Source organism: Tachysurus fulvidraco, chromosome 17, assembly GCF_022655615.1.
Source record: "Tachysurus fulvidraco isolate hzauxx_2018 chromosome 17, HZAU_PFXX_2.0, whole genome shotgun sequence".
Lineage (NCBI taxonomy): Eukaryota > Metazoa > Chordata > Actinopteri > Siluriformes > Bagridae > Tachysurus > Tachysurus fulvidraco.
This window is the reverse complement of record NC_062534.1, coordinates 24019970-24032469: the sequence shown is the minus strand read 5'-3', so window position 1 is coordinate 24032469 and position 12500 is coordinate 24019970. Positions and strand designations below refer to the sequence as shown.

General features: G+C 44.1%; 1 protein-coding gene across 3 annotated transcripts in view; it reads right to left on the bottom strand.

The window, feature by feature from the left end:
* met (MET proto-oncogene, receptor tyrosine kinase) overlaps positions 1-12500 on the bottom strand; it is a 59098-nt gene that overhangs the window by 39571 nt on the left and 7027 nt on the right. For all 3 annotated transcript variants that reach the window (XM_047802423.1, XM_047802422.1, XM_047802424.1), the window contains one exon: positions 105-296. In XM_047802423.1, coding sequence (XP_047658379.1) covers positions 105-296 — 192 coding nt within the window. The remainder of the gene's footprint in view (positions 1-104; positions 297-12500) is intronic.

Sequence of the window (12500 nt, the reverse complement as noted above, 5' to 3'; positions counted from 1 at the left end):
CGATGATATCTCAGAAAGGTGTATTATGACATCATCTTATCACCCAGCCCTAGTTTTATCTTCACTTGGGTATCTATAGTGTTCTTTTATCCGTTCCTCCTTACCTGGATGACTCTCCCGTCTGCAGTCCCCAGGGTAGCCACCGTGTGCTCCTGCACAGGCACCACAGCGATGGAGGTCAGGAGAACGTTCCTGAAGCGGCCATTAAACCAGTCTTTACGTGGATTGGTTCCTTTAACCTCCAACCTGTAACCTTTGTCATGCTTCCCACAGCCAACAGAATCACCAACCGAGCTCTGCAAAAAAAAAAAAGGTCCCGAGAGTCTGAATACCAAGAATTCCGCATGCATAACAAGTATGATCTAATAGAGATGTACATATGATATAATCAGTAGGACAAGTGTTGTACTGGCAAGGGGGCTGTTTTCAAGTCCACCGTACTAAACACATTTAATGGCCTGTTTGAGGAAATACAGAAAACATTTATTGCATCTCGAAATCTACTGCTCCAGAAAGGGCCCTTGCATAACGGAGCTTAGCCATGTGTCTTCTCCCTTGGAGCTTGAATCTTCCCTGCCACATTCAGAAGGCTGCACTCGCAGATGGCAAGAGTTCATGAGAAATTGGGAGGAATGTAGAACTCTTCTGCTGTCCAGCTTTCTTTGGCTGTTATGACCAAAACCTGTGGATTTTGGGTGGCTGATCTAGTACTTAGTTTTACTGACACATGCAGAATTCTGGTCTCTAAAGTACTCGCTAAGTAGAATTTCAAGAAAGTCGTGAATCATACTTGCATTTTCCCCCCAACCTGAGTCGGTTTGCACCAAGGGTTCGACACATTTGGACTTTTTGTCTGGAGAGAAAAGTGTGCACCTGGACAGGGATCATGGAAATCACATGGAAAGTTTGCTAATGTAGCTGTAGGTTGCTCATTTATCACCAGAAACTGGTGTGCATTTTGGACAAATAGGAGCAACTATGTAGAAATTGATAGAAAATATTACAGGAGACCGGTTAGAGTTGCTTCAGGATCAGAAAGGATTGGCGAGTATTCATTCAGGAGCCTGAGTGATTAGTCAGTATCCCTTTAAGAGTTAGAAAGATTGGTCAGAATTCCTTTGGGAACAGGATGGATTGGTTAGAATTCTTTCAGGGGTCAGAGGGACTGGTTAGAATTCCTTTGAGATCAGGAACGATTGGTTAGAATTCCTTTGAGATCAGGAAAGATTGGTTAGAATTCCTTTGAGATCAGGAAAGATTGGTTAGAATTCTGTGGGATCAGGAAAGATTGGTTAGAATTCCTTTGGGATTAGGAGGGATTGGTTAGAATTCTTTTGGGATCAGGAAAGATTGGTTAGAATTCCTTTGGGATTTGGAGGGATTGGTTAGAATTCCTTTGGGATTTGGAGGGATTGGTTAGAATTCCTTTGGAGCAGGAAGGATTGGACAGAATTCCTTTAAGAGCACAAGGGATTGGTCAGAATTCTTCAGGTAAAGTGTTGAGCAGTGTCACACCATGACTGAGTGTTAAACAGAATTACCCCTTTACCACCAAATAAAACCAGGTGCTGGTCCGGAGCTAGTGCTAGTGCAAAGTTGGTTCCACTGGTGAACCTTCTAAGAACAGGTTTGCCTTTGCATCGGCTAGACAGCCTTCACAGAGCCATCACAGAGCCTTCACATAGCCGTCACAAAGCCGAGTCTGACGTCACTGTATATACACAGCAACGTTAGCGCAGCAGCGGCAAACACAACATTAACAATGGCGGATGTTGCTTTACCGTTAACACTCGGATTTATGAACCTCATTGGCATCCAAACGCGGCGAATCTGACGTGTACAGTACGTGCAGCTCCATGTAATCTGTATAAACGGAGGTTGTAATCGAAAAAGTACATAACATTATTTTATCTAACACAGAAAAAAGTTAGCCTTAGCATGTAGCTACTATCATGTGTGCTGATAATTGATCATATTGCGGTGAAGTAAACGTGTATTAAACATTAGTATACTTAAGGTACATTATCAAATGCGCTAACAGTTGCCCCGCCCCCAGCCCCTGACACAAGTCTAGACCAGCAACGTTTTGGTGCTACTTAAGAACCACTTTTCCTGGTTCAGAGCAGGTGCTTTGGCTGTCAAAAAAGAAAGAACTGGTTCTAAAATAATCTCCAAACCAGCACTCAAACTACCTCGGTGGAAAAGGGGCATACACTGTAATTGGTTAAACTAATTCTATTGTTTCCTATTTACCCTAAAACTACTAAAAAGTTTAAGATCTAAGTGAAATAAAAACAGCCATTTAGATCTCCAATGTTGTAAAGATCTAGTTTTTAGTTTGTCGTTCAGGTATATAAGGTATATAAACCCGAGATAATGACCTTCTTCCACAGGAGCCTTGAGCTGATCGTGTTTATGGACTCGTGTGTGAAAGCACACCTTTAGACAGACATTTCCAACTTACACTCGATTTTTAAGTGTCCAAACCACCTGCCACCAAATGTGGAGGATGGGAAGAGTCGAGGCTGGTCAAGCTAACACAGAACCCAGCGTGAAGGCCAAGGAGTCATCAATTATTAATGAAACCAGACCCTGGCACCAGAAACCATGACTAAAGAGCTCAACCAACTACAGCGAGCAGGCGGTTAATGATTAAGAGTGGGATCACACCATCTCAGCTGGTGTATTGTTACACTGTAGAATGGCATCAACAGTTCATAAGAGCAGGAGAAAGGCAGTTTACTCCGTGCCAACCAAACTGGGGTAAAAAGGGAGTGAACAACAATACATAAGGCTACATTACTTATAACACCAATCCCATAATTCTTTTCAGAGAATTCTTTTCAGTCGTGCTTTACCACGGTGAGTAAGACGCATGAGTCATAGCCATGAGTTGCACTCAGAGCAAAACTCACAGCTTCATTTGAGGGCACAGCTGAAAGGGGAGCTTTGAAGCTGCAGAGAACAATACAGGCAGGTGATAAATCAGGCCAGAAGAGCAATGGGGCCTGCTCCCATTACCAGCCCGTGCGGACTCCGTGCCAGCCAGAGACAAACCTACCGTAGCGCGGCCAGGTGAGAGGGAGTGATCTAGGCTGGAGGACTTTAATACCGCTTCACCAGATATAGCAGGATGAGAGAGAGAGGAATGTCTGTCTCACACAGACTATCTCCTACAGTATGTGACACGAGGTGAAGAGAGACCAGCTTTGAAGTGTCCTCGGTCTCAAGACAACAAACTGGACTAGAACTGAATTAGCTTGGTTTATCGCCTCTGCATTCACAGTTGAAGGAATCAATGATAGTCGCTTCACAGGTCGAGAAAGACAGAGAGGGAAAACGTGCATTCCTCCTCTCCTGCGTAGACAAAGTTTTGTTTTGACAGGCTTCAGCAGCTATTACTTTGAGATTTTCTCCACTGACATAAGTCGGTCCCAGAGGGACCGATTTGAAGAGCTTTCTCTAGATTATAGGGTTCTGTGGCATTGGGTTTTCAGCCTAAGCTTTTTATTGTCATTAGCAAACACAAGAACGATGAATTTTATTTATTTAAAGCAAAAGCCTACGTGTAAAAAACAAACAAAAAAAAACATGCTAGCCATGAAATGCATCTACACAATCATGTGATGTTGACATGCAGACAACAGGGTTATATTTTTCTACAGAGAAAACAACCATGAAGGTATCTGATATTTGGAAACTTTTTAAATCTCCCACAGTGCTGTCCTGCGGCATGGTGTTATTACCCTGACCAAAATCAAGCTGTGTGATAATGGCTCTGCACAAATGTGGCTCCAGTGTAACATTTGGAGCGATTCATATTGTATCCAGCACAATGCACGGCTGATAGTGTTACTGAGAGCCACCTTTGGTGTTTTATAGCTTTATGGCCTTCGGCGTCTCCTCTGTGAGGCCTGATCTGGGTGTAAGGAGATCTGAAGGCCAAAATGTCACCTCCACATGTTCACTGTTATCCCTCGGGCTGAGGTACAGTACGGTGGAGGCACTGCTGCAGTCACACACACAGACACACACACACACACACACACACACACACACACACACACACACACACACAAGCCTGGAGCTTCCCGGGATTGCAAAAGTGCTAGAGCTCTATGCAATCAGCTGGCCTCTGACTGAAATAACATGATATTTGGACCCTGGGCAGCTCAGGGCAGCTAGGAGTAGTAGTTGTTATTGGGAGGGCAGCTCCACCTGCACGCTACAGAGCAACCCGACTCTGGTGTTGGTAGAGTCTCTTAGATTACCAGGTCATAGGGATCAGCAGTGTAGGGGTAATTAGAGAAGCGGGTAATAAGCTCGGATTAGAGTGCAGCACTGAGCAGGGGCTTTAAAACACTTGGGGCTGTCTGATGGTCAGAAGAACACACACCATTGTGGGAATGAGCAAACATCTGGATATCTCCACAACTATTCCACATCGAAGTTTGTAATGTTTATTCCTTCGAGGATTCGACCTTATCCCAAGCGCTGTTTCAGTTCATCCCTAATCCCACTGTAGGTCCTTCCAGCTATCTTCTGCTCCACTTTGTCAGACCACCTGAAATCATATCTGTCATATACCTTTTTTTTTCTTAGATCATGTTCTTGGTCAGACTGTGCATGATTCATCATTGCAAATCAACTAAACATTTCCACTAAAATGCTACAACGTTTTTAAGTCTAGACGCTGGACAAATAAAAGTAAACACCAAAGAGACAACACAAACCGGTACAGTCACTATTTTGTTTACCGGATTTTGGCCATTCCTCAAGCAAACATGTTTGTTTGGTCCAGATTAAACTCCATGTTTGTGTTCCAAAATAAGGGGATTGTTTCACTCCTAAATACGTCACACATGCAATAACACAATACCCTAATTAGTCTAGGTTTGTCTGTGGCACGTCGATGCTATGGCTACATACCGTTGATGTGGTCTGGCTGATTACTCACCATATTAATTAGCCTGAAAGTCTATTTTTCCCTGACAAAATGCACAGTGAGGCATAAACCTTGTCATTCATCATCTGATGCTAGCATGGCACACGGTCATGTCATATTGAAACAGTGGAGGCTTCATCAAGCCAAAATGAAAACTTAAAATCTTCTAAGTTGTAGAGATTAAGACTTAAACTACATAAAAAGATTCAAGTACTCGTTTATTTAATACACTTAATTAATCTCCCAGTGAGGGCATGGTGGCTTAGCTGTTAGCACGTTCGCCTCACACCTCCAGGGTCGGGGGTTCGATTCCCGTCTCCGCCTTGTGTGTGTGGAGTTTGCATGTTCTCCCCGTGCCTCGGGGGTTTCCTCCGGGTACTCCAGTTTCCTTCCCCGGTCCAAAGACATGCATGGTAGGTTGATTGGCATCTCTGGAAAATTGTCCGTAGTGAGTGTGTGAGTGAATGAAAGTGTGTGTGTGCCCTGCGATGGGTTGGCACTCCGTCCAGGGTGTATCCTGCCTTCGATGCCCCGATGACACCTGAGATAGATACAGGCTCCCTGTGACCCGAGAAGCGGTAGAAAATGAATGAATGAATAATCTCCTAGTGGACAAGATGAGCTTTCACTTGCACAGCGGGCTTGGTAATGACTTTAAGATTGTTCCACATCAGAAAGTAAGAGTATTATGTATTGAAAGGGAGAAATTTAAACCTGGACCTGCTTTGTGTTTAATAGATCTGTAAGGAAACAGATTTGCTCCTTTCCTGTTCGCTATAAGGTCACGGTCCAGGTTTTAAACATACGAATGAAAGAAAAATAACAGAATGTGGCGGATTTAAAACTCCCTCCAGCCACGAGAGACTTTTAAAAATAATAGAGTCCGTCAGCGCAGAACGCTCGACCGAATCCTGGAGTCGTTTTATTTTCCTCTTCCCGACCTAAAGATCTGTCGAGCAACGCTGAGGTTTCCAACATATTTACAGAAGCTCTCCTGAGCCATGGACATCGATCCAATTAGAGCAACGCAAATGAAAGAGGGGGTAATGTAGCACTCGGGTTGAGCTCCCATCATTTACTGTTACAGTGTGGGAGCATTAGCGGAGGAACGGCCGTTCGTTAGAGCGGACAGGACGAGATCCCCCTCCTCCGTCCACGGTCCTGTTCCAACATTAAACCAATAAGGGCACGTTAAGGGAGAGAAGGACAAAAAGCTTGGCACAAAACTACAACAAATCTCGACATGGACATTTTAAAAAGATGAAGCATAAAGCGAAAAAAACAAAATGATTAAAAACGCATGCAGCCGTCTGGTCCGTGGCGCTCCAGAGCAATCGATTCCACTTGAGCGTAAGGGATTGGAAGACATTTCTTCCTCTTTGATGATCTTACGCTCCTTCATGACTGATGGTGCAAACTGTGCCTTTAAATGAACCAGACGTACTGTATCCGTCGGATCCTTTTTCACTGTAACCACTTGCAGGAACCTCGAAGTTCTGCTCTCAATTGTGGTCTAGTGAAATTAGATTTCTTTTCTTTTTTTTTTCTTTTTTTTTAGATTTAATATATTTAATATACTGTGCTTGCTTCTTCTGCCTGTGCTTCTGCTTCACATGTTTCAGTTTGTGAACAGAAAACTGCTTTGAACGGTGCTTTTTTTCCCCCTCGCTCTCTTTTGCATGTTTATAATCTAAATTAAATCATTCATTCATTCAATTTTCTACCGCTTATCCGAACTTCTCGGGTAACGGGGAGCCTGTGCATATCTCAGGTGTCATCGAGCATCGAGGCAGGATACACCCTGGACGGAGTACCAACCCATCACAGGGCACACACACACTCATTCACTCACACACTACGGACAATTTTCCAGAGATGCCAAGCAACCTACCATGCATGTCTTTGGACCGGGGGAGGAAACCGGAGTACCCGGAGGAAACCCCCGAGGCACGGGGAGAACATGCAAACTCCACACACACAAGGCGGAGGCAGGAATCGAGCCCCAAACCCTGGAGGTGTGAGGCGAACGTGCTAACCACTAAGCCACCGTGCCCCTATAATCTAATTTAAATCATTTAAATTTTATAGATTTGTTTTTCGAGCGACTTTATAACATTCTGTCTGAATGAAAAATAAGTCCGGCACCTTCAGCGTAACGTACGTTGAATCCTTGTTTAAATAATACATTAAATAATATACAACACAAACTTTTTGTCCACAGTTTTATTTATAATAGCCCCAGTTTCCAGATTCCAGCCTGATACCATGTTCTAATACAAACAAACAGCACACAAACATGAGTTTTCTCAGCTCTGCGATGAGGTCAGACATGAGACCGTGTGAGATCTGTGTGGATGAAAGTGTTGGAGAGGTGTATTTAGGAGCAGTACCGTAGTCCTGGGTGGAGTTGCCCACCGCACACATTCATAACACACAACACAACAGGCTTTCGTGTACATTTTTCCCTCCACGTGTGAACATGGAGAATAAAAACACACATGAACATTTAATACTCCATGCAAGACTTCCCAAGATTTTTAAACAACTGGTCTTAGCCTCCTAGTGTGTGATATCAGAGCTCCAAAAAAGAGAGAGAGAGAGAGAGAGAGAGAGAGAGAGAGAGAAAGAGAGAGAGAGAGAGAGAGAGAGAGAGAGAGAGAAACAACTATCTAAAGTCAACAAGAGCTCCTTAAAGGAGACCTGCCCGGAGTGAACACATTGCTGTGGGTATTAAGTCATGTTGTGAAAGGCACCTAATGCTTTAAACACTCTCTCGTTTAGACCAGATGTCAACAAGACACTTTTCTATTGCCGTAAATTTTAGCTGAGTTTGCGTGTGTGTGTGTGTGTGTGTGTGTGTGTGTGTGTGTGTGTGTGCTTGTACCGGACAAGACAAGTTCAGTTTTCCCCAACACAATGTGGGAGGGACAGACTCAGCTGTGAGCCGAGAACAAACAGCATTTCCTCCACACGCCTCAGGAAAGCCTGTCAAAACACGTCCCACTCAGGTGTGATTTAAGAGTAAATCTGATGTACGTGTTCGTTTTACTACGAACGTTGCGTGCGTTAAACATGCTTTAAAATGTTAACACGCTTTGTCCTGGGTTTATATTAGCTCGATTAGTCAGAAGGTGTCGAACAACGGTATATTAACGACCCGAGTTTTCTGTAAGGAGATGGTTCAACTTTTATAGAAGGAGTGTTAGCGGTGTTAGCGGTGCTCTGCGGGGGGGTAACATTAACTCTGCTTCCTCTCACCACCCTGTCGGTGATTATAGTCCAATGACAGCACCATACCAACTGCCCCTGTGACTGAACAAGCACAGCCTACATGCCCTCTAGGAAGCCCCTGTGGTACATAAAGCATGATAAATAATTTTTTATATGGAAAACAGACTGTTAGTAAGTTCCATCTGTGGTGCCCTTGAAGTGCAGAAAGCATGATTAAGTGCCCTCTAGGGCTCTCCTATGTGCAATAATAATTGACGATGTGCCCTTTAAGTGTCTTAACAGTTAAAAAAAAAAAAACGTGATTAAATGCCCTCTAGGGTGACCCTGAAGCTTGAAGTGCCCTTTAGGGTGTTCCAATACACAAGAAAATGTAATGAAGTGCCCTATATGGTATCATAAATCATCGTGGTGAATATATGAAGACTTCCCCGATAGGTGCTCCTTTGTGCATGGAAGCATAAAGAAGTGCCCTCTATGGTGTTCTGATATACGAAAAATGTAATGAAGTGCCCTCTAGGTAGCCATAACAGTCATGAATCTATGAAGAACTGCCCCATAGTGTGCACCTTTGCACATGACAACACAATGAAATGCCCTCTAGGGTGTTCTGATATGCAAAAAATGCAATGAAGTGTCCTCTAGGTAGCCATAACAGTCATGAATATATGAAGAACTGCCCTATAGTGTGCACCTTTGCACATGAGAACACAATGAAATGCCCTCTAGGGTGTTCTGATATACAAACAATTTAATGAAGTGTCCTCTAGGTAACCATAACAGTCATGAATCTATGAAGAACTGCCCTATAGTGTGCATCTTTGCACATGAAAACACAATGAAATGCCCTCTAGGGTGTTCTGATACACGAAAAATGCAATGAAGTGCCCTCTAGGTAGCCATAACAGTCATGAATCTACGAAGAACTGCCCTATAGTGTGCACCTTTGCGCATGAAAACACAATGAAATGCCCTCTAGGGTGCTCTGATATACGAAAAATGTTGAGAAGTGCCCTCTAGGGTTTCTTTCATCAAGAAAACATGAAGTGCCTGCTAGGTTGCCCTTTCAGTAGATAAAATGAGATTCACACATGCATACAAAGAAAATGAGATGAAATGCCCTGTAGGTGCTGCTGCTGCCCCCCAGACAACCTGTCTCCACCCTCACTGTAGACAAAGTCTGGTTCAAACACAAGGTTTAATCCACGTCGAGTCACTAAATAATCCCGTCCTTCAGAAACACAGAGACAATAAACAGCCCTTATTTTTACTCTCTAAACACCAGCCAGGCATTTTATGGAGCTCTTTTGTATCCACACAGTAAAAGGCAAACAAACACGGCTGTAACATGTGGAGTAGAGAAACACCAAAAGAAACAAGGGATCGTTGTGCCGAGTTCTAACAATCCTTTTTTTCCCCCTAATCTATCCTTTTTTTTTCTTCGCCCTTCTGAGGTCTTTCGGGGTTCCTGCTTAAAATACAGTGCTATTAAACTCACATCTGTTTTAAAAGAAGGAAACGAATCCAGACTTGCCGGGAGCTTTGAGCTGGACACCCGGGATAAAACGAGTCAGTCATTTAAATACGACGTTTTCTTACAGGATCCGTTCCCACGTTCGGAGAATTTTCTACATGGAGGAAACAAGAGGTTAGCGCTGAAAGGCTAGCGTTAGCGTTAGCAAGTCCGAAGGAGCTTTACAGGAATCAGGGTGTGATTCGGATCCGTAACAAACCAGAGTAGGTGGCGGTGGTGAGGAAAAGCATCCAGAGATGGAATGAGGAGGAAACCTTGAGAGGAACCGGCCTCAGAACGATAGCAGGGTTAGATAAATATGGTTATCTCAAGTCAAACCAGGGCGGTAGCAGTGTGTCGAAAGCATGCTCGGTCTGTTCACGATTACAGCAGAAGTTTTTAGGCTTAAGGCTGCGTTCGTGGTGCCTCATGGTTAGAAGAAGAGGAAACGTTAAAGCTTATAAAATGCTCTGTTGACCAGACAATCAGCCTGACAGTCACATGCCTGAGAGGCTACTGATGCTGTTGTGCTTGAGTGAAATTCAAACATTTATGCTTATAATTTGGACCAGAATCACAACGGTGTAGCTAAGCGATGAGCTAGCCGGCTAGCGTTAGTGACAGTAACTCTGTCAGTGATCAGCTTCTCGATGCAGTGATTAGTGAAGTCAGTGTTAAATATTAAACCGTGTTCCGTGTCCGTAATGTTCGCTGATCGATCTAAACATGACCTCGTTCACCAATTCGATTCGACTAGACTCGATGTTATTTCGGTAGCATTTTAACGGGAACATAAAATAATCCGAAAAAAAAAATAATAAAGTTTAATAATAAAGCCAGACATCTCTGGAAAATTGTCCGTAGTGTGTGAATGTGTGAGTGAATGAGAGTGTGTGTGCCCTGTGATGGGTTGGCACTCCGTCCAGGGTGTATCCTGCCTTGATGCCCGATGACGCCTGAGATCCCACAGGCTCCCCGTGACCCGAGTAGTCGGATAAGCGATAGAAAATGAGTGTGAGAGAGAATAAAGCCAGAAGTGACGGTGGTGAAGAAACCCTCCCTGAGGAAGAAAGCTGGAGAGGAACCAGACTCAAACCTCCTCATGTGGGTGATGCTAGAAGACTACCTGAGCTGATGAGCTGAACATTTCAGGTTAAAGGTAGATTTTAATTTTTGTAGTTTGCGGAATCACAAGTTTGTGCCTGACCTAGAATCCAGGTGAGAAGATCCGCTGAACTGTCATTAACTGTCTTTGGTAGAACTCTGGATTTCTTCTCTCGTGTGTTTAAGTTGCATTTGTTGTTCACAACAACAGTCCACAGACTGTTAGGTAAGAGCTGAAGAAGAGCTTCTTGTATTTATTTGTTAAATAAAACCTCTGTTCCTTCTATCAGTTGACCAAACAGGATCTTTTCAAGCTAAATCCACAAATCCGGTGTCAGGTAAAGTTTGCTCTCATTTTCAGCAGGTGATTTAACCAGCTGTGTTAACTAGCGGAGTGACTGAGGGCTGAACGGAGCGCACGGCTCAGCTGAGATAAGCTCTTATTTGTCGTTCGCATGGGGGGGGAGACGTGCTGCCGATAAGAGCGAAGTCTCCAGGCTTTCCTCCTTCACCCGGACGCAGGCGTTCACGCGGGATCCGACGTGACGCCGATGAAAGCACACGACTCTAATTCAGGTTGGTGCTGAACTGCTGATTCGGTAGGTCTGAGTTAACCTTCTACGCGCAGCTCTCACATTAGCATGGCAAGAGTTACTCAATAATTCCTAGTGGTTACTGAGTAATACGTAGAATCTGTGTGTCCATGCAGAGTGCAAGACACAACAAAGTTAACGGTGCATAAAAAAAAAAAAAAAAAGCTTTGATGAAACTCAGGAAATTAGCACGAGGAGCAAAAAAACGAGGAGGTGGGAGTCAATGGCGAGCGAGAGAGCGAGCGAGCGCGACGGATGAACTAACACACATCCCTGCAGGCGAGTGACTCATCAGGACGACTTGACAGCTTACGCATGTACCTGAATTAAGCCTAACGCAGAGCTGACAGGAATCCAGCGCTGGAAGGCAGCTAAGAAGGCGAGAGAGTCTGAGTGTGTGTTAGCTGTAAATAAACCGCTTGGCGTGACTATAACAGCGTGCAGAAGGAGAACGTTAGTGGCATCTAGAGAACGGGTGACAGGTTGAGTCCGTGGAACTGGTTTATGATTCGCTGTTATCTGCTTTATGGGACTTGGTGTCTCCTCAATACACAGACACACACACACACACACACACACACCCACATACGTACAAGACGCTAATAATAAAATAGTTCATAAAGCCTGATGATTCGATCGTGAGCAGAGTGTCAGCAAAACTTCAAAATTGTTCAGCTGATGTATTGCGTGCTAGCCTAACATACATGCGCTAGTTAGCTAGCAAAGTGCAGCGAGAAAGAAAAGTAAAGTTTGTGAGGCTTGAGACGTTGAGTACGGAGATCGAGTCGGGACTCACGTCCTCCCTGGTTGGGAGGAGCATGTTGTCAATCACGGCAACACTAGCCAATAGTGAGTGTCTGAGATATTGTGTTCTGTATGTGGAAGAGCTCGGAGAGCACGAGTCCTCACCGTGTAGCAGATGTTGCATAAAAAGCGGAGAACTGGATAATGGGAGGAATTTGGGCCGAGATCATATTTGGAAGAAAATGAAGGAAAATCAAAGGATTCATTAAGAGGAATGTTTTTAATCTTGCTCTGGTGGTGAAACTGATGTGTGTGTCATGCACCAGCACATCATAAGGGACAGGTGCTCTGTGTGTGCGTTTCTGTGTGTGTG